At 44.2% G+C, this 23,562-nt stretch overlaps 2 protein-coding genes across 2 annotated transcripts; both read right to left on the minus strand.

Annotated features, from left to right (window-relative positions):
* Positions 1 to 7,055: 7,055 nt before the first annotated feature.
* On the minus strand, positions 7,056 to 7,997 carry LOC149433810 (olfactory receptor 1G1-like). Its single transcript, XM_089664419.1, has one exon. It carries the CDS (start codon positions 7,995 to 7,997, stop codon positions 7,056 to 7,058), a length of 942 nt encoding a protein of 313 aa, XP_089520545.1.
* A 7,975-nt stretch (positions 7,998 to 15,972) lies between these two features.
* On the minus strand, positions 15,973 to 16,914 carry LOC149433811 (olfactory receptor 1E16-like). Its single transcript, XM_089664420.1, has one exon. It carries the CDS (start codon positions 16,912 to 16,914, stop codon positions 15,973 to 15,975), a length of 942 nt encoding a protein of 313 aa, XP_089520546.1.
* Between the last annotated feature and the right edge of the window lie 6,648 nt (positions 16,915 to 23,562).

Genomic DNA, 23,562 nt, shown 5'->3' on the forward strand with positions numbered 1-23,562 from the left:
GATACCGCTGCTAAATGAGACAGATTCCTGCTCAGGTTGGTTGTCGGATCCGGCGGTCACCAGCGTTCTAGCAACCAATGTCTCATTCCTTTTCAGAGAAAGTGTAGAGATTTGTGGAAAAAAGTAATGGGTTCTCCCCAAAAACCTTACCAATTCATTTAGATTTGGTATGAATTTTAATAAGGAACCCCATGCAAAAAACAAAAAAGCATGGAATCCCCCCAAATCTATACTAGACATTTGAGTATGCAGCTTGGAAGGCCAGGAAAAGGAGGAGACAAGTTCAAGGCAGACCTCTGAACTGTGCAAGGTCCTATGGCTCTCAACATGGGGGGTACCTTGCCAAAGGGACACCCCTGGAAAAGCACCTTGTTCCTATGCTGTTAAGGGCAAAGGTGCCTTTCCCATAACTGGGGGTTTTGGGATCTGAGGGTAGGGAGCTTATTAAATTTGAAAACCCCATTAAAAATAAAAAGGACCCAGATATCTCTCTCCATACGGATGACTAAGGGGATGATAGGACTCCTACTTATTTATATAAAAATATGCATAGTAGCTAAACAAAATTTTTAACAAGTTTTTAAGTAATAAAATAAAAAACACCAAAAAAGTCAAAAGATGTAAATCTATCTTCAGTCCCATTGTCCATAGATGCAGATCTTAGTCATGTTGAACAACTCCTGTCAACCCATTGACGCGTTGAAAGAAAACAAATCACAGACCCACCAATATGTCTGACCCAGTTACCAATTTGCAGCAAATGACAGCTTCTGGTCCCTTCTGCTAAATGTAAGCAAAGGGGCGGGGTCTCTCGGGTGAAGTCATTCACAATGAATGAGGATCTGCATTGCTGGACAATGTGATCGTCAAGGGATTTACATCGTAGGACATTTTTGTTTTTGTAGTAAGTTTTTATTGTGTTTATTTACTTTTTTTAATTATGTACCCCTTACACATTCACATGGGGGGTATCCAGTATCTAGGTCACCTGTATTTTTAAGGAGGGCTTCCAAATTCTGGTAAACCCCCTGCCAACGGTCCCCCCCAACCACTAGGTTGGGGTTGTGGGAAACAGGCCCTTTATCTCATCAGTATGAGACAAGGTGCTTTTCTGAGGGGGGTAACCCTTGAAGAGTACCCTCCCCCTGTTCAGGGCATGTGGTCTGGTTTGGTTCAAGAGGTGGGTTCACCTCGTCTTTCCTGGCCAGCCATGCTGCATGCTCTGATAAGGATCTAGTATAGATTTTGGGGAGGTTTCTGCATGGATTTTGTATGGTGTTCTCTCTTAAAATTCATACCACACTCAAAGGGTCTGATATAGAACTTGGGTGGCACACAGTGGAAGACAGTGGACACGCTTACTGGATGGGAAAGCACACGATTACCTCAGCATACTGCTGCTCTTTCAATGTCCAATCACTAAGTTGGGGGAGGAGAAGCTACATTAAGGCAGATATTTTTGCCTATATTCTGCCATCCCAAGGATGAGTACCGTAGCCATGATTCCGTGTGGAAGGTGGCAGTTGATCTGTGCTTGCAGCAACAAGAGTAACTACTACTAGCATTGCAAAGACTAACATTTATAATGGACATTTAATTTACATACTAAGTATTCTTAAAAAAAACAAACATATTTATATATATATATTCAGCCCCAAATCCAATCGCTGTCTAAATCTTGTAGACTTCACCTCCGTAACATCTCCAAGATACGGCCGTTCTTAACCTCGGAAACCACTAAGCAACTCATTCACTCCCTTGTCATATCACACCTTGACTATTGTAACTCCCTCCTCATTGGCCGACCTCAATGCAGGCTATCCCATCTTCAGTCTATCATGAATGCTGCTGCCAGACTCATCCACCTTACTGACCGTTCTGTATCGGCCACCCCTTTCTGCCAATCCCTCCACTGTCCTCCACTCAGTGTCCTCCACCCCTCTCTGCCAATCCCTCCACTGCCCTCCACTCAGTGTCCTCCACCCCTCTCTGCCAATCCCTCCACTGCCCTCCACTCAGTGTCCTCCACCCCTCTCTGCCAATCCCTCCACTGGCCTCCACTAAGTGTCCTCTACCCCTCTCTGCCAATCCTTCCACTGGCCTCCACTCAGTGTCCTCTACCCCTCTCTGCCAATCCCTCCACTGCCCTCCACTCAGTGTCCTCCACCCCTCTCTGCCAATCCCTCCACTGGTCTCCATTAAGTGTCCTCCACCCCTCTCTGCCAATCCCTCCACTGCCCTCCACTCAGTGTCCTCCACCCCTCTCTGCCAATCCCTCCACTGGCCTCCACTAAGTGTCCTCCACCCCTCTCTGCCAATCCTTCCACTGGCCTCCACTCAGTGTCCTCCACCCCTCTCTACCAATCCCTCCACTGGCCTCCACTCAGTGTCCTCCACCCCTCTCTGCCAATCCCTCCACTGGCTTCCCATTGCCCAAGGGATAAAATTCAAAACATTAACAATAACATATAAAGCCATTTATAACTCCGCCCCAAATTACATCACCAATCTTGTCTCCAAATATCACCCAAATCATACTCTCCACTCTTCCCATGACCTACTGCTCTCTAACTGCCTTGTCTCCTCCTCCCTTGCTCGTCTCCAGGACTTCTCCAGAGTTTCCCCCATCCTTTGGAATTCTCTACCCCAATTTATCAGACTATCGCCTACTCCCAGGATCGCAAGCTCCCAGGATCAGGGCCCTCCTATCCCTCTTGTATTGAACTGTATTGTTGCTGTATTGAACTCTAGCTGCAGGAAGACACAACTACGAAAAACTCCACTGCACACTGGACCATCTGCAATCAAGCACCCGGGGAAACTCTTCTCCACACCTGACTCCCACTCCGTTTACCTTTGGAAATGCCTCCTCTACTCCACCTTTTCATATTCTTCTCCTGCGTCCCCAAAATCTTTTTTTCTCTGTCCCTCTGCTCCACCCAAAAAACTGTACATCTCACCTTCACTGCTTCCATCACCCTACCACGGCTCTTATCACCTCCTCCTGATACTCCACTCTCCTGCTGACCCGAACACCAGAACTGGAAGACATACGTGCTCATATACATCTCGCTCCCATGCCACCTTTCTCACCCTTCTTCTTCTCCTAACCTCTAGGGATATCTCCCCGAACCCTGGTCCTCCACTACCTTGCCCACACACAAGACATCCTCTCTCTTCCGTAAACTGCCGCAACCCCCTCAATCTTATATTTGTCCCCCTGCTCCCCAAAACCACCCTCCCGTTCTCATGCGTACTCTGGAATGCCCGCTCTGTCTGCAACAAGCTCACCTCCATCCATGACCTCTTTGTCTCCCGCTCCCTTAACCTCTTAGCAATCACCGAAACCTGGGTCCAAGCAACAGACTCTGCCTCCCCAGCAGCACTCTCCTATGGAGGTCTCATCTGGACCCACTCACCCAGATCCAGTGGTCGGAAAGGTGGTGGGGTTGGTTTGCTCCTGTCACCACTGAGCACCTTCAAAGTCCTCCCTAACCCTTCCTCTCTATCCTTCTCTTCCTTCGAGACACACTGCATCTGGCTATTCTCTCCAATCTCTCTGAGGATTGCAGTGATCTATCGGCCTCCTGGGCCCGTGTCCCGCTTTCTTGACGATGTGCTGCCCGACTGTTGATGACCCTGGCTATTCCATGACACTGCTCCTGTCTCTTGTTCTCACTACCTTCCTTGCTCTGCTGCACGTCTGGCAATCTACCAAACCTGCTCTGCCTGCTACTCCTGTGCCAAAATCAGAGGATCTTCAGCCTTCCAAAGTATTCATCTGCAAGAGCTGCAAACGACAACTACTGGCTCTCTTGTTCCCCTGGGTCCTAGACTCCCTCTGTTTCAACCTCAGCGGGGTTGGGGCTAGTGACACAAGTGAGGCCGACCTCGTCAATTCAGTCTCCCATCAGGTACCTGCCCCCTTCCACTCTGCAACTGACCAACTTAACAACAGCATCCATCCCCTATCCTGCCCTGATCTGGCCACTACTGCCTACAACAATTCGCTTTCAGCCACTCTAGACTCGCTTGCACCCCCAAAAACATAAAGAATTGGGCCCAACCACTACTACTCTGGCAGACCGACCACACCAGAAACCTCAAATGACACAGTTGTGTGCTGGAACAACTATGGCGTAAATCCAAGTCCCAACAAGTGTTCACCCACGTACACTTCCTCCCTTCACGCTGCCAAACAAGCCTACTTTATTACCCTCATTAATACCTTCTCCTTCAGTCCTCGCCGGCTCTTCTCCACTTTTAACTCTCTACTCTCTCCACCTCCACCCAGTACCTAACTCACTGCCCATGAGATTGCCAACCACTTCAAAAACAATATTGATGCAATTCGTAGGGACTACGCCATTGCTCAGACACCCACCCCACTTAGCACCCCTCACACAATAACCCCCTCCCTTGACCTCACTACCACCAAAGAGGTCACCAAGATTTTCTCTGAAGTCCACCTCACCACCTGCCCCCTGGACCCTGTCCCCTCACAACTCCTGCGGTTCCCCTGCTCTTCCATCCTATGCTCCCTCACTCACATCTTCAATCTTTCCCTCTCTACCGGTACCTTCCCCTCCCCCCTGAAGCACGCGCATATCACTCCCATAGTCAAGAAACCCTCCCTGGACCCCACCGACCTGAACAACTTTGGACCCATCTCCCTGTTGCCATTTACCTCTAAACTCCTAGAGCGCTTAGTCTACAATCGCCTGAGTTCCCACCTCTTCGACAACAACCTTCTCGACCCATTACAGTCCGGCTTCCGCCCCTTACACTCCACCGAAGCTGCCCTACTCAAACTCACCAATGACCTACTAACCGCCAAAACCAATGGCCACTGTACTATACTCCTACTACTTGACCTCTTTGCAGCTTTTGACACGGTTGACCACCCCCTCCTCCTCAAAAAACTGCACTCCCTTGGCCTCAGAGACTCCGCTCTCTCATGGTTCTCCTCCTATCTATTGCAGCGCTCCTTCAGTGTTACCAATAATGCTGCCACCTCCCCTTCACTCCCTCTCTGTCAGGGTCCCTCAAGGTTCTCTCCTCAGACCCCTCCTCTTCTCCATCTACACCTCCTCCCTTGGCCAATTAATAAACTCCCATGGCTTTAAGTACCATCTCTATGCCGACGACACACAAATTTATCTCTCTACCCCTCACCTCACCCCCTCAGTCTCCAAATGCATCACCAGCCTAATAAGTGACATATTGGACTGGATGTCATTCCACTTCCTCAAACCCAACCTTTCCAAAACTTAGCTCCTAGTATTCCCCCCGGCCCGTGCACCCCCCCCCCCCGTGCAACTTCTCCATCAAGATCAACAACACCATCATCAGTCCCACCCCTCATGCCAGAGTACTAGGTGTAATCCTAGACTCCAATCTGTCCTTTCAGCCCCAAATCCAATCACTGACAAACTCATGTAGACTTCACCTCCACAACATCTCCAAAATATGGCCGTTCCTAACCTCGGAAACCACTAAGCAACTCATTCACTCCCTTATTATATCACGCCTTGACTACTGTAACTCCCTCCTCATTGGCCGACCTCATCTCAGGCTATCCCCTCTTCAGTCTATCATGAATGCTGCTGCCAGACTCATCCACCTTACCAACCGTTCTGTATCTGCCACCCCTCTCTGTCAATCCCTCCACTGGCCTCCATTCAGTGTCCTTCACCCATCCTCTGGAACTCCCTACCCCAATCTATCAGGCTATCGCCTACTCTGCTCACTTTTAGGCGCACTCTGAAAACCCACCTCTTCATGGAAGCCTACCCCGACCCCAGCTAATACTGGAATCTTCTACTCTTCCTACCATTCCATCCCCCACAGCTAATTACCTCTTGTACCACTATCCCCTCCCTCCTAGATTGTAAGCTCCAAGGAGCAGGGCCCTCTAATCCCTCTTTTATTGAACTGTATTGTTACTGTACTGTCTCCCTCCATTATGTAAAGCGCTGAGCAAACTGTCAGCCCTATATAAATCCTGTATAATAATAATAATAGTATATATATATACTGTATATCTTTTTCCTGACCGGCCTAAAGACAAATGACGGCAGTACACACGTCGTTATGTGTGGTTGTCATATGATATCCTCCACAGAACGCGCCTTGTGCTCGACCCATGGGCCACACTGCGGCGTGATCTGTCACCCGCTGTTTCCACCAGACATAGCAGATGACCAATCAGTGTACCAGCTGCGGCTGGCACCATGTGATTGCTGTTAGTAATCATAGCAGATCACATGACAATAGTACACAATGAATGGTGTTCATTCATGCCATCCATTGTGTGCTGTTGTGCTGATCTATTGGTCACAGTGATCACAAGGTAGTACACAATGGATAGCGTTCATTCATTCTGATTGTGCTGATCTGTCACAGTGATCACAAGGTACAGATGGGGCAAACCACAACCCATCTGTACCATCTGACTAGCTGTGACCAATCACAGCTAACAACAATAGTAAATACTGAACAAATCCATTTCATTCGGTAAAACTGGTTGCTTATAACAGTGAAATTCAGTAGTATAAGCAATGATAGTCTGCAAAAAAATATTGCTCTGGTCACAGTATTGTTTAAGAAGAAAGGGAGAAAGGGAAAAAAAGGCACGATTGAGATTTCTTTGTAAATTCACAAAACATGAACATAGGTCGAGGATGAGAGATGATTATGGGGGGGTGGGGTAGGATATAAAAGGACTGGTGGATGGTGGATCTAAGAACTCTCCTGGATAAACCTAGGTGGACCAAATAGTATTTTAAAACTAGGAGTTATGTTTCTTTCTTTCTGTTCCTTTTTAAAGTGTCGTTAGAAATAAAGAATTAATAAAAAAAAGAAGTTAAAACCAAAAAAGAAAAGAAAAGAATGTGTCCAGGGCATCAAGATTACAATGACCATTGGTCATGAATAGGTTGGGTACAACTATGAACAACTGACATTTATACAATTTATGAAAGATATTACTAACATCTTTAGTCATCTAAAAATTTCCTAGAAAAATAAAAGTGTCAATATTCACAATTTTAGTTTCAGCAGCAAACCTGAATTGATTTTAGGTGATAATAAGACCTCCTAAGTGCCTCCATGAGATCTTTGTTCCTCAGGCTGTAGATCAGAGGATTCAGCAATGGGTTAATGAGGGCAGATATGACTGTAAATAGTTTGTTTAAAATGACCATATTGCTGGAAGATGGAACCAAGTAAATAAAAATTAAGGAGCCATAAAAGATGGAGACCACGGTGAGGTGTGAGGTGCAGGTGGAGAATGCTTTCCTCTTTCCAGTCTTGCTACGGATTCTAAGGATGGTATTGAAAATATAGACATATGGAAGAAAGGTCAAAAGAAAGGCTACTAATCCAAAAGTAGCACATGATAAGAATATGACCGCCATGTTTATGAAGGGGTCAGTACATGTAATCTGATATAAGCGTGGAAGGTCACAAAAGAAGTTGTGGATGGAAGATGTTCTGCAGAAGGATAACCTGAGCAAAAGTAAAGTATGAACCAAAGAGACAGAACATCCTGTAGCCCAGACCATGGAGGCCATATGAGCACAGACCCTCCAAGACATCATTAGTTTGTAATGTAGGGGGCGGCAGATGGCAATGTAGCGGTCGTAGGACATAGCCGAGAGTAAGAACGATTCTGAGGAAGCAAAGCAGAGATAGAAAAAGACTTGGGCTATACAGGCAGGAATGGATATTGATCGACTTTTTGTGACCAAGTCATAGAGCATCCTTGGTGCGGTCACTGATGAATAGGACATGTCCAGATACGCCAAGTTGGCAAGAAAAAAATACATTGGGTTGTGCAGATGGTGGTCAGTGAGGACCAAGAAAAATATAAGAAGGTTTGTGATAAGAGTCATCAGATAGATCAGAAGGAAAAGCCCAAAAAGTGCATTCATGGTCAGTGGATGGTCTGATAGACCTACGAGGGTAAAAGAGGAAATCTCTGTCTGATTCCTCATAATATTCATTTGTTTTGTCTGTTTACATGTATTACTATAGAGCAGAGATATAATTATTCATTTAAAGCATCACCATTCTGAGGAATGAATAAAAGGAGAACATGTACGGAGTACCTACACAATATTCTCAGGTTTACATGAAGACATTTGTACCGGCTAATGATTTGTTCTTATATAAAATGTTGGAAGTCCCGCAGGACCGTCTGCTGCTTTGTAACAACACAACAGAAAATCTCTAGAAAGGTCTCTATAGAATAAATATATAACACCTTTGTGACTTGAGAATATTTATTTATTTTTTATAATTTGTTGTAGTTATGAAAATGAAAACTGTGAATAAAATCCACTGAAACCGTTTTAATCTTTTTTGTCAACTATTTTATTTTTGGGCTAGTGGACAGAATGATCTAAAATACTTTACAAAGTACAATGTTTTTCTTGGAAGATTCCATTATTTTGTAGTTGCATCTTCTAAGGGTTGTCAAGTGAAAACTTCATTGGATCTCAGAGTTTCTAATCTGTAAAGAAAGCTGCAATCTTTGTGTTTGGTTGGGTAAAACTTGTCCGGGGTCACCAGGGTTTGGAAGCGATAACTACGGGCCAAGAAGCAGAAACTAAAGGCACAGGTAGTCCTCTTTCTTAAGAACACCATCCTTTCATTTATAGATGAAATTATGCAAAATGCAAAAGAGGTTATTAGACAAATTAGAAAATGGAAAATTAAAGGGTAAATGAGGACATATATGACCAAAAACATTTTTTTCTTACTAAACATATTGCTGGAGATGGACACAAAGGAATTCAGTAAATTTGCATTTTCAGAAAAATAATAAAATCTTGGTACAGTAGCTTCCATGTGTCACCCATGACAAGGGAATCAAGAGAGGGCAAAGGAATGGTGGGTATAGAGGCCAAGGAAGAAGGACCTTCCATGGCTGCATCTTCAAACGTTAAACTAAACTGTCAATGAATGTCTCTGCCAAACCGTCTCTGAAGACCAGAGATCTGGAACATCCAACAAGAGGTCTGGGGCATGTGCCTGGATGCCAGGGTCTACCAACACCACGGAGAGTCTGACCCGCCCACACAAATAAGACCAGGAATCTCTATGAGATTTTTTTTTTTTCAAATTATTAACAATTTATTCTCTATGTTGCCATTTATAGCCATTTTAAAGGAAAACATCTATGGTCACAAATCGGTGGAAATTCGCCCAGCTACTAAAAATTTCAGATAGAAAAACTTCACAATCCAGGAGGCCAGTCTGTTCTGTTATATGTAGGGAGAAGTTTCTGGTTCAGTCCAAATGTTCAAACCGAATTTTGATTGTCTGAAGGTTTTGTGAACTGCCAGACTAAATGGGTGTTCAGTTGGGCCAAACCCCCAACTGCAGCGGGAAGTAAAACATTTAGCAGTAGGAAGGTGTCTCCTTTATATTAGTGATACCGCTGCTAAATGAGACAGATTCCTGCTCAGGCTGGTTGTTGGAGTCGGCGGTCACCATACTATTGTACATTTCTCAATTTGTACAAATTATCTGAGCTGAGTTTTTATGAAACCGTATGCCAGGTAAAAGCCTTATATGTTTATAAAACATGTAAAAAATATTTTGGTAGGAAAATTAGTCAAAGAGTTATCATGAAGTTAAAAAAGTCACAATTGTGATTATTTTGTAAAGTCACAAAACACAAACGTAGGTGGAGGATCAGAGATGATTGGCGGGGGGGGGGGGGGGGTAGGTAGGATATAACAGGCCTGGTGCATCGAAGGTCTCTCCTGGATAAACCTAGGTGGACCAAATAGTATTTTACAACTAGGAGTTATCTTCCCTTCTTTCTGTTCCTTTTTAAAGGGGAATGAAACATGTTCTTAGGAAAAAGAGTTTGGGGGTTCTTGGGAATGCACCTTCTTGTATGTCCTCCGTCCTGAGTCATGTCAAGTGTTTATTTAATGTTTCCCTGTATAACTATTTTTGATATAGTAATGGCTAAAAAAAGAAGTTAAGCACAAAAAAAAAAAAAAAAAAAAAAAAAAACTAGGATTGAATTGGTATTGCTGAATCTTGGCTTCATTCTTCACATGACTGGACCATTCATATTGCTGGCTAGGTTCTCTTTCGGAGAGACGGGGGAAATAGGAAAGGTGGTGGTGTCTGTCTCTATGTGAGAAGTCATCTCAGAGCGAGTGTGAAAGAGGACCTATTTGATGGAGAGTGTGATGAGGCTGAAGTATTATGGGTGGAACTGCACATGGGGGGCGTACTACAAAGGTCATCATTGGAGTTTGTTATAAGCCTCCCAGGGTTAATGAGGTGGACACTCAGCTCCTCGCACATATGGAAAGGGCTGCAAGGGCTGGGACAGGGGATAATGGGGGATGGTAACTACGCGGAAACTGACTGGAGTAATGGTACTGCAGGAACAGTTAAGGGGCAAAAATGTTTAAACCTACTACAGGACAATTTTATGGTCCAGTTCATAGAAGCCCCAACTAGGAATGATGCTCTGCTGGACCTGGTCATCTCCAACCATGCAGAGCTTATTACGAATGTCCATATAAAAGAACATCTAGGTAGCCGTGACCATAACATGATTTCATTTATTGTTAGCTGTAAACAGCGAGCACATACGGGAAAAATAAAAACACTCAATTTTAAGAGAGCTAATTTTCCAAGGCTGAGAGACGCTCTCCAAGACTTAGACTGGGAGGGAATATTGACATCAATGAATACAACACAGAAATGGGAGTTCTTTACAAAGACTGTATGTGACCACACTGCAAAATATATTCCCATGAGCACCAAGTATAAAAGGCTACAAATCCAACCTCTGTGTCTTCCTGCCAAAGTGACAAAAGCGATAGATAATAAGAAAAGAGCTTTTATTAAATATAAACATGAAGGAACGCGATCATCGTTTACACATTACAAAGAATAGAACAGAATATGCAAAAAGGAAATAAAGGCACAAAAATTGAAAACGAATGACAGGTTGCAAAAGATATCAGGACCAACCCCAAATATTCGTCCAATATATGAATAGTAGAAAGGTCCGGTCCCAGCATGTAGGCCCTTTACAGAACCATCTAGAGGGGGGGGACAAAGAGAAGGACAATGTATGAAATCCCTTCTTCAGATCTGTGTATACAAAGGAGCATGGGGGGGCTCTTGTCCATAATGGGGCGTGGTACTGACACCCCCAGATGATCCACATTGGCTCACAATTGATATGATCCAGAAATATTTAGACAGAATAAAGGTGAATAAAGCCCCTGGACCGGATGGCAGACACCCACGGGGCCTTAAAGAATTCAGCTCTGTCATCTCACAGCCATTGTTTCTCATTTTTAGGGACTCTTTAATGACTGGCATAGTACCACTGGATTGGTGTAAGGCCAATGTGGGGCCAATATTTATAAAGGGGTCAAAATCTTTCCCAAGTAATTATAGACCTGTTAGTGTAACTTCTATAGTTGGGAAGATACTGGAGAGTTTAATAAAAGACCACAGAGAGGAGTTCTTGCTGGAAACAAATATTGTAACCAACAGACAGCATGGATTCATGAAAGACAGAAGTTGTCACACAAATCTGATTTCTTTTTATGAGGAGGTGAGCAAAACCTTGGACATACAGGTGGCAGTGGATGTGGAATACTTGGACAGAGGGGTGGCGGTGGATGTGGTATACTTGGACAGAGGGGTGGCGGTGAACATGGTATACTTGGACAGAGGGGTGGCGGTGGACGTGGTATACTTCGACAGAGGGGTGGCGGTGATATACTTGGACAGAGGGGTGGCGGTGGACATGGTATATTTGGACAGAGGGGTGACGGTGGACATGGTATACTTGGACAGAGGGGTGGCTGTGGATGTGGTATATTTGGACAGAGGGGTGGTGGTGGACATGGTATACTTGGACAGAGGGGTGACGGTGGACATCGTATACTTGGACAGAGGGGTGGCGGTGGACGTGGTATACTTGGACAGAGGGGTGGCGGTGGACATGGTATACTTGGACAGAGGGGTGGCGGTGATATACTTGGACAGAGGGGTGGCGGTGATATACTTGGACAGAGGGGTGACGGTGGACATGGTATACTTGGACAGAGGGGTGGCGGTGATATACTTGGACAGAGGGGTGGCGGTGGACATGGTATATTTGGACAGAGGGGTGGTGGTGGACATGGTATACTTGGGCAGAGGGGTTGCAGTGGACGTGGTATACTTGGGCACAGGGGTGGTGGTGGACATGGTATACTTGGGCAGAGGGGTTGCTGTGGATGTGGTATACTTGGACAGAGGGGTGGGGGTGATATACTTGGACAGAGGGGTGGCGGTGGACGTGGTATACTTAGACAGAGGGGTGGCGGTTGACGTGGTATACTTGGACAGAGGGGTGGCGGTGGACGTGGTATACTTGGACAGAGGGGTGGCGGTGGATGTGGTATACTTGGACAGAGGGGTGGCGGTGGATGTGGTATACTTGGACAAAGGGGTGGTGGTGGACGTGGTATACTTGGACAAAGGGGTGGTGGTGGATGTGGTATACTTGGGCAGAGGGGTGGTGGTGGACATGGTATACTTGGGCAGAGGGGTTGCTGTGGATGTGGTATACTTGGACAGAGGGGTGGGGGTGATATACTTGGACACAGGGGTGGCGGTGGACGTGGTATACTTGGACAGAGGGGTGGCGGTTGACGTGGTATACTTGGACAGAGGGGTGGCGGTGGACGTGGTATACTTGGACAGAGGGGTGGCGGTTGACGTGGTATACTTGGACAGAGGGGTGGCGGTGGACGTGGTATACTTGGACAGAGGGGTGGCGGTAGACGTGGTATACTTGGACAGAGGGGTGGTGGTGGACGTGGTATTCTTGGATTTTGCAAAAGCATTTGACACAGTTCCCCACACACGGCTGATGTGTAAGGTAAAATCTACAGGCTGGAAAAATCCAAATTTAAATGGGTGGAAAACTGGCTAAAAGATTGTATTCAGAGAGTAGTGGTTAATGATTCATACTCTGAATGGTCTAGGGGTGTCAGTGGTGTACCCCAAGGTTCAGTGTTATTAGTGGGGTACCCCAAGGTTCAGTGTTATTAGTAGGGTACCCCAAGGTTCAGTGTTATTAGTGGGGTACCCAAAGGTTCAGTGTTGGTAGTGGGGTACCCCAAGTTTCAGTGTTATTAGTGGGGTACCCCAAGGTTCAGTGTTATTAGTGGGGTACCCCAAGGGTCAGTATTATTAGTGGGGTACCCCAGGGTTCAGTGTTGGGACCCTTACTTTTTAATATATTTATAAACCATATGGGGTCTGAGATTATAAATCCCATTCCAGTCTTTGCAGATGACACCAAGCTGTGCCGGGAATAACGTCCTTCCAGGATGTCTCCAACTTACAAGCCGACCTCAATGCTCTGTGTAATTGGGGGGACTATGGGGCCAGTAAGGGTTAATGGTGATAAATGTAAGGTTCTGCACTTGGGGGGCTAAGAATATGCATGCATCATACATACTAGGGGGGGGGTACAACTGGGGGGACAATGGTGGAGAAGGATCTGGGGGTTCTGGTAGATCACAAGCTTAGTAATGGCAGCAATGCCAAGCTGCGGGTTCTAAAGCGAGCAAAATCTTCTCTTGTATTAAAAGAGGTATAGACTCCAGAGAGAGAGATATCACCCCCCCCCCCCCCCCCGGGTACAAATCATTAGTAAGTAATACCTCATCTGGAATATGCAGTTCAGTTTTGGGCTGCAATTTACAAAAAGAACATTGGGGAACTGGAGGAAGTACAGAGAAGGGCAACTAAATTGATACGAGGCATGGAGGAGATCAGCTATGAGGAAAGATTAGAGGAACTGAATGTATTCTCTACTGAGAAGAGGAGATTAAGGGGGATATGATCTCCATGTATAATACATAAGGGGGGATATGATCTCCATGTATAATACATAAGGGGGGATATGATCTCCATGTATAATACATAAGGGGGGGATATGATCTCCATGTATAATACATAAGGGGGGGTATGATCACCATGTATAATACATAAGGGGGGTATGATCTCCATGTATAATACATAAGGGGGGATATGATCACCATGTATAATACATAAGGGGGGATATGATCTCCATGTATAATTCATAAGGGGGGGGGGGATATGATCTCCATGTATAATACATAAGGGAGGGATATGATCTCCATGTATAATACATAAGGGGGGATATGATCTCCATATATAATACATAAGGGGGATATAATCTCCATGTATAATACATAAGGGGGGATATGATCTCCATGTATAATACATAAGGGGGGATATGATCTCCATGTATAATACATAAGGGGGGGATATGATCTCCATGTATAATACATAAGGGGGGATATGAGCTCCATGTATAATACATAAGGGGGGATATGATCTCCATGTATAATTCATAAGGGGGGGGGATATGATCTCCATGTATAATACATAAGGGGGGATATGATCTCCATGTATAATACATAAGGGGGGATATGATCTCCATGTATAATACATAAGGGGGGATATGATCACCATGTATAATACATAAGGGGGGGGATATGATCTCCATGTATAATACATAAGGGGGGATATGATCACCATGTATAATACATAAGGGGGGGGATATGATCTCCATGTATAATACATAAGGGGGGATATAATCTCCATGTATAATACATAAGGGGGGATATGATCTCCATGTATAATACATAAGGGGGGGATATGATCTCCATGTATAATACATAAGGGGGGGATATGATCTCCATGTATAATACATAAGGGGGGATATGATCTCCATGTATAATACATAAGGGGGGATATGATCTCCCTGTATAATACATAAGGGGGGATATGATCTCCATGTATAATACATAAGGGGGGATATAATCTCCATGTATAAATACATAAGGGGGGATATGATCTCCCTGTATAATACATAAGGGGGGATATGATCTCCATGTATAATACATAAGGGGGGATATGATCTCCATGTATAATACATAAGGGGGGATATGATCACCATGTATAATACATAAGGGGGGATATGATCACCATGTATAATACATAAGGGGGGATATAATCTACATGTATAATACATAAAGGGGGATATGATCTCCATGTATAATACATAAGGGGGGGATATGATCTCCATGTATAATACATAAGGGGGGATATGATCTCCATGTATAATACATAAGGGGGATATGATCTCCATGTATAATACATAAGGGGGGGATATGATCTCCATGTATAATACATAAGGGGGGTATGCTCTCCATGTATAATACATAAGGGGGGATATGATCTCCATGTATAATACATAAGGGGGGATATAATCTCCATGTATAAATACATCAGTGGTTCATATAGTGAACTCGGTGTAGAGCTATTCACCCTGAGGTCATCACAGAGGACAAGGGGCACTTCAAACACAGATAGGTTTCTTCGCAGTGAGAGCTGTGAAAATGTGGAATAGACTCCCTCAAGAGTTGGTTGTGGCCAGCTCAGTGGATTGCTGTAGGAAAGTCCTGGATTCTTTCTTGGATACACAAAATATAACTGGATATAATATTTATAGGGAAAGTTGATCCAGGGAATATCCGATTGCCTCTCTGGGGATCAGGAAGGAATTTTTTTTTTCCCCTGCAGGAGCAAATTGGATCGTGCTTTGCTGGGTGTTTTTGCCTTCCTCTGGATCAACTGTGGGTGTAGGATTGTAACTTTTTTTTTTAATGGTTGAACTGGATGGACTTTTGTCTTTTTTCATCCAGACTTACTATGTAACTATGTAACTATGTGGCCAGGGCATCAAGATTGCAAAGACCATTGGTCATGAATATGTTGGGTACAACTATGAACAACTTACATTTTTACCATTTATAAGAGACATTACTAAAATCAATAGTCATCTAAAAATCTCTTAGAATAATAAAAGTGTCAATATTCACAATTTTAGTTTCAGCAGCAAACCTGAATTAATTTTAAGTGATGATAAGACCTCAGAAGTGCCTCCATGAGATCTTTGTTCCTCAGGCTGTAGATCAGAGGATTCAGCAATGGGTTAATGAGGGCAGATATGACTGTAAATAGTTTGTTTAAAATTAACATATTGCTGGAAGATGGAACCAAGTAAATAAAAATTAAAGAGCCATAAAAGATGGAGACCACGGTGAGGTGTGAGGTGCAGGTGGAGAATGCTTTCCTCTTTCCAGTCTTGCTACGGATTCTGAGGATGGTACTAAGAATATAGACATATGGAAGAAAGGTCAAAAGGAAGGCTCCTAATCCAAAAGTAGCTCCTGCTAAGAATATGACCACCATGTTTATGAAGGGGTCAGTACATGTAATTTGGATCAAGTGCAGAAGGTCACAAAAGAAGTTGTGGATGGAAGATGTTCTGCAGAAGGACAACCTGAGCAAAAGTAAAGTATAAACCAAAGAGACAGAACATCCTGCAACCCAGACCATGGAGGCCATACGAGCACAGACCCTCCAAGACATCATTAGTTTGTAATGTAGGGGGTGGCAGATGGCAATGTAGCGGTCGTAGGACATAGCCGAGAGCAAGAAAAGTCCTGAGCCAGCAAAGCAGACATGGAAAAAGACTTGGGCTGTACAGGCAGGAATGGATATTGATCGTCTTTTTGTGACCAAATCATAGAGCATTCTTGGTGCGGTCACTGATGAATAGGACATGTCCAGAAATGCCAAGTTGGCAAGAAAAAAATACATTGGGTTGTGCAGATGGGAGTCAGTGAGGACCAAGAAAAATATAAGAAGGTTTGTGATAAGAGTCATCAGATAGATCAGAAGGAAAAGCCCAAAAAGTGCATTCATGGTCAGTGGATGGTCTGATAGACCTACGAGGGTAAGAGACGTAATCTCTGTCTGATTCCTCATATTATTCATTTTTTTTGTCTGTTTAGATGTATTACTATAGAGCAGAGATATATTTATATGTTTAAGCTATCACCATTCTGAAGAATTATTAAAAGGAGAACATGTACGGAGTACCTACACAATATTCTCAGGTTTACATGAAGACATTTGTACCGGCTAATGATTTGTTCTTATATAAAATGCTGGAAGTCCCGCAGGACCGTCTGCTGCTTTGTAACAACAACAGAAAATCTCAATAAAGGTCTCTGTAGAATAAATGTATAACACCTTTGTGACTTGGGAATATGTATTTATTTATAATTTGTTGTAGTTATGAAAATGTAAACTGTGAATAAAATCCACTGAAACCATTTTTAATCTTTTTTGCCAACTATTTTGTTTATTGGCTAGTGGACAGAATGATCTAAAATACTTTACAAAGTTCAATGTTTTTCTTTTAAGATTCCATCATTTTGTAGTTGCATCTTCTAAGGGTTGTCAAGTGAAAACTTCATTGGATCGCAGAGTTTCTAATCTGTAAAGAAAGCTGCAATCTTTGTGTTTGGTTGGGTAAAACTTGTCCGGGGTCACCAGGGTTTGGAAGCGATAACTACGGGCCAAAAATCAGAAACTAAAGGCACAGGTAGTCCTCCTTCTTAAAAATATTATCCTTTCATACATAGATGGGTAAAAATTGGCCCGGGGCTGCACCAAGAGGCCTAAAAATGGAGACATGAGCAAAAAGTCGGTAATCTTTCTAAAAAAATGGATCCTGCAGACGTTTTTGGTGGGTTTTGGTGGGTATAGATTCTTCAGTAGCACCACAATTTTATGGCAGCAAAAACAAGCCAAAAGGCAGAAAAATACCTCACAGTGTCTTCCTAAGAAAAACTATAAGTTTGGCCCTTTTCTTAATTCCATGAGGGCTTTTTTGACAAGAAAGGGGAGAAGGAGGATATGTTCCAGATGGTGGCTATGATGATACTGGGCAGCACCATTACACAGGATTAAGCAGTGGAGTTAACAAAAGGGAAATGTTTCCGGTGTTTTCCCTGTGAAATGGAGCAGAAAAGTTCATTTCTAGAGATTTGCACTCTCGTAATTAGGAGGTAGAAGTGGCAGAGCCACCAAATGTTGCAGCCATACAAGGTTTACTGGCATCCCCCCACCTCTGCAAGCCACCAAAAGGTTCATGCAGTGTGCATTCAACAATTTATTCTGTCCCTTTCCATGTTTGTTTGAAGAGGTGTTGGTAGTCCTCAATGCCCTGCCAATGCCAGTATGGTCTAGCTAGAGACACGTTTGGCTTGAATTTTTAAGATTTGTAAGGTGGTGACTACCTTTTGAGAAACATGTTTCAATAGTACATAAATATAATTTAATTTTACAAAAATAATAAAATCAGTAAAATTATCCATAATAAAAAATAGTGATTGTGTCTGGGCATCTGCTATGGTGCTGGAACTAGAGCAAGTTTCCACTGGATGGTATGGGAAGAGTTGGCCAAATTTGCATTCTGAGATTGGGAATGATGGAAGAAGCAGCACAGATCCAGAGAATGTATGAAGGAGAAGCAGGAAGATCCTTGCACTGAAGGTCCTCAGGTTCAGCTTCCGGAGGAGGGAGAGGGAGCAGCTGGCTCATGCTCTCAGCACTTCGTTGAGCCAGACTCTGGGTTGGATCCCGATTTACAATCTAAGGTCCCTAACTCACATTCATACATACACATACTAGGGCCAATTTAGATAGGAGCCAATTAACCCACCAGCATGTCTTTGGAGTGTGGGAGGAAACCCATGCAGGCTCAGGGAGAACATGCAAACTCTGTGCAGGTAGTGCTGTGGTTGGGATTTGAACCAACGATTGTAGTGCTGCTAGACGTAAGTTCTAACCACTTAGCCACTCTGCTAAATGAACCTCTTTGTAAAACAAATCACTAAAAGCCTGTATAGATAACAAATATTTAACTTTCAGTTAACCCCATGTAACTTTTTGGTAACTTTAAGTAATAAAAGGAACTTCTGAAGGCTTCTTTGAAATTCGCTAATCGTCAGGCAATAGAAAAAATACAAAATATAAAATTCGGCAAGCGATAAATGAGGTCAGTTACTCCCCTGAACTCAAAGTATGAAAATGCAAAAGAGGTTATTAGACAAATTAGAAAATGGAAAATTAAAGGGTAAATGAGGACATATATGACCAAAAACATTTTTTTCTTACTAAACATATTGCTGGAGATGGACACAAAGTAATTCAGTAAATTTGCATTTTCAGAAAAAGAATGTAACCTTGGTACAGTAGCTTCCGTGTATCACCCATGACAAGGGAATCAAGAGAGGGCAAAGGAATGGTGGGTATAGAGGCCAAGGAAGAAGGACCTTCCATGGCTGCATCTTCAAATTTTAAACCAAACTGTCAATGAATGTCTCTGCCAAACTGTCTCTGAAGACCAGAGACCTGGAACATCCAACAAGAGGTCTGGGACATGTGCCTGGATGCCAGGGTCTACCAACACCACGGAGAGTCTGACCCACCCACAGAAATAAGACCAGGAATCTCTATGAGATTTTTTTTTTAAATTATTAACAATTTATTCTCTATGTTGCCATTTATTGCCAGTTAAAAGGAAACATCTATGATCACAAATCGGTGGAAATTCGCCCAGCTACAAAAAATTTCAGATAGAAAAACTTCACAATTCAGGAGGACAGTCTGTTCTTTTATATGTAGGGATGAGTTGCTGGTTCAGTCCAAGCCCATGTTCGAACAGAACTTTGATTGCTGAGGTTTGGTGAACTGCCAGACTAAATGGGTGTTCAGTTGGGCCAAACCCCCAACTGTAGCGGGAAGTAAAACATTTAGCAGTAGGAAGGTGTCTCCTTTATATTAGTGATACCGCTGCTAAATGAGACAGATTCCTGCTCAGGTTGGTTGTTGGAGCCGGCAGTCACCAGCATTCTAGCAACCAATGTCTCATTCCTGTTCAGACAAAGGGTGGAGATTTGTGGAAAAAAGTAATGGGTTGTCCCCAAAAACCATACCAATTCTTTTAGATTTGGCATGAATTTTAATAGGAAACCCCATGCAAAAAACAAAAAAGCATGGAATCCCCCCAACTCTATACTAGACATTTGAGTATGCAGCATGGAAGGCCAGGAAAAGGAGGAGAAAAGTTCAAGGCAGAACTCTGAACTGTGCAAGGCCCTATGCCCTCAACATAAGGGGTACCTTGCCAAAGGGACACCCCTGGCAAAGCACCTTGTTCCTATGCTGTTAAGAGCAAAGGTGCCTTTCCCACAACTGGGGGTTTTGTGATCTGAGGGTAGGTAGCTTCTTAAAATATTTGCCTAGGGCAGCACAAAACCTAAATACACCACTGTATAGAGGCCAAGGAAGAAAGACCTTCCATGGCTGCATCTTCAGACGTTAAACTAAACTGTCAATATAAGTCTCTGCCAAACTGTCTCTGAAGACCAGAGACCTGGAACATCAAACAAGAGGTCTGGGACATGTGCCTGGATGCCAGGGTCTACCAACACCACGGAGAGTCTGACCCACCCACACATATAAGACCAGGAATTTCTATGAGATTTGTTTTCAAATTATTACCATTTCATTCTCTATGTAAATGTATTGCCAGTTATAAGCAAAATATCTATGGTCCAAACTGGTGGAAATTCGCCCAGCTACTAAAAATTTCAGATAGAAAATCTTCACAATCCAGGAGGACAGTTTGTTCTGTTATATGTAGGGAGAAGTTGCTGGTTCAGTCCAAGCCCTTGTTTGAACAGAATTTTGATTGTCTGAGGTTTGGTGAACTGCCAGACTAAATGGGTGTTCAGTTGGGCCAAACCCCCAACTGCAGCGGGAAGTAAAACATTCAGCAGTAGGAAGGTGTCTCCTTTATATTAGTGTTACCGCTGCTAAATGAGACAGATTCCTGCTCAGGTTGGTTGTCGGATCCGGCGGTCACCAGCGTTCTAGCAACCAATGTCTCATTCCTGTTTGGATAAAGGGTGGAGATTTGTGGAAAAAAGTAATGGGTTGTCCCCAAAAAACCATACAAATTAATTTTGATTTGGTATGAATTTTAATAGGGAACCCCAACCAAAAAACAAAAAAGCATGGAATCCCCCCAAATCTATACTAGACATTTATGTATGCAGCATGGAAGGCCAGGAAAAGGAAGAAAAAAGTTCAAGGCAGACCTCTGAACTATGCCAGGCCCTATGCCCTCAACAATTCGTAGGGGCATCGCCACTGCACAGACATCCATCCCACTTAGCATACCTTATACTAAACCTCCCTCAACACTTTCCTCTTTTGACCTCGCTACTACCGAAGAGGTCACTAAGGTTTTCTCAGAAGCCTTTCTCACTACCTGCCCCCTGGATCCTGTCACTACAGTCACCCTCCTCCTCCATCCTACGCTCCCTCACTCACATCTTCAATCTCTCCCTCTCTACTGGTGCCTTCCCCATTCCCTCTAAAGCATGCGCACATCACTCCCATACTTAAAAAGCCCTCCCTGGACTCCACCAACCTGAACAACTTAAGACCCATCTCCCTGCTGCCATTTACCTCTAAACTCCTAGAACGCTTAGTCTACAATCTCCTGAGTTCCCATCTCACCGACAACAACCTTCTTGACCCTTTACAGTCTGGCTTTCGCTCACTCCACTCCACTGACACTGCCCTACTAAAGCTCTCTAATGATCTACTAACAGCTAAAACCAATGGTCACTACTCCGTACTCCTCCCAACCAATGGCCACTACTCCGTACTCATCCCAACCAATGGCCACTACTCTCTACTCATCCCAAGCAATGACCACTACTCCGTACTCATCCCAACCAATGGCCACTACTCCATACTCATCCCAACCAATGGTCACTACTCCATACTCATCCCAACCAATGGCCACTACTCCGTACTCATCCCAACCAATGGACACTACTCCGTACTAATCCCAACCAATGGCCGCTACTACATACTCTTACTACTTGACCTCTCTGCTGCTTTTGATACGGTTGACCATCCCCTCCTCCTCAAAAAACTCCACTCTCCTGGTCTCAGAGACTCTGCTCTCTCCTGGTTCTCCTCCTACCTATCGCAGAGCTCCTTCAGCATTACCTACAGTATAATGTTGCCTCATCCTCTTCGCTCCCTCTTTCTGTAGGGGTTCCTCAAGGTTCTGTCCTTGGGCCCCTTCTCTTCTCCATCTACACCTCCTACCTTGGTCACTTGATAAACTCCCATGGCTTTAAGTACCATCTCTATGCTGATGGCACACAAATCTATCTTTCTACCCCTCACCTCACCCCTTCAGTCTCCTCTCGCATTACTAGCCTACTAAGTGACATATCGGCATGGATGTCACTCCACTTCCTCAAACTCAATCTTTCCAAAACTGAGCTCTTGTATTCCCTCCAGCCCATGCCCCCTCCCGACTTCTCCATCAAGATCAATAACACAACCATCAGTCCCTCCCCTCATGCCACGGTACTCGGTGTAACCCTAGACTCCTATCTGTCCTTTCAGCCCTAAATCCAATCACTGTCCAAATCTTGTAGACTTCACCACCGCAACATCTCCAAGATACGCCCGTTTCTAACCTTGGAAACCACTAAACAACTTCTTCACTCCCTTGTTTTCTCTCACCACGACTACTGCAACTCCCTCCTCATTGGCCGACCTCATTGCAGGCTATCCCCACTTCATTCTATCATGAATGCTGCTGCCAGAATCATCCACCTTACTAACCGTTCTGTATCTGCCACCCCTCTCTGCCAATCCCTCCACTGGCCTCCATTCAGTGTCCTCCATCCCTCTCTGCCAATCCCTCCACTGGCCTCCACTCAGTCTCCTCTACCCCTCTCTGCCAATCCCTCCACTGACCTCCATTCAGTGTCCTTCACCCCTCTCTGCCAATCCCTCCACTGGCCTCATTCAGTGTCCTCCACCCCTCTCTGCCAATCCCTCCACTGGCTTCCCGCTGCCCAACGGATAAAATTCAAAACATTAACAATAACATATTTATAACAAAATTAACAAAACCATTGATAACTCCGCCCCAAATTACATCACCGATCTTGTCTCCAAATATCACCCAAACTGTACTCTCCGCTCCTCGCAAAACCTCCTGCTCTCTAGCTCCCCTGTCTCCACCCCCCATGCTCATCTCCAGGACTTCTCCAGAGCTTCCCCCATCCTCTGGAACTCTCTACCACAATTTATCAGACTATCGCCTACTCTGCTCACTTTTAGGCGATTTCTGAAAACCGATCTCTTCAGGGAAGCCTATCCTGCCCTCAGCTAATAATGGAATCCTCTACTCTTCCAACCAGTCCATCCCCCACAGTTACTTCCTTTTGTACCACTAGCCCCTCCCTCCTAGATTGTAAGCTCCAAGGATCAGGGCCCTCCTATCCCTCTTGTATTGAACTGTATTGTTGCTGTATTGTCTCCCGTTATATTGTAAAGCGCTGAGCAAACTGTTGGTGCCATAAATCCTGTATAATAATAATAATATTAACATGAGGGGTACCTTGCCAAAGGGACACCCCTGACAAAGCTCCTTGTTCCTATGTTGTTAAGGGCAAAGGTGCCTTTCCCACTACTGGGGTTTGTGGGATCTGACGGTAGGCAGCTTCTTAAAATATGAAAACC

The sequence above is a fragment of the Staurois parvus genome, unplaced genomic scaffold, assembly GCF_062004578.1.
Source record: "Staurois parvus isolate SC_StPar_1 unplaced genomic scaffold, SC_StPar_1.0 ptg001917l, whole genome shotgun sequence".
Lineage (NCBI taxonomy): Eukaryota > Metazoa > Chordata > Amphibia > Anura > Ranidae > Staurois > Staurois parvus.

Excerpts from the sequence above, each read along its gene's own strand:
- LOC149433810 (XM_089664419.1), bottom strand. The coding sequence starts at position 7,997 with ATGAGGAATCAGACAGAGATTTCCTCTTTTACCCTCGTAGGTCTATCA.
- LOC149433811 (XM_089664420.1), bottom strand. The coding sequence starts at position 16,914 with ATGAGGAATCAGACAGAGATTACGTCTCTTACCCTCGTAGGTCTATCA.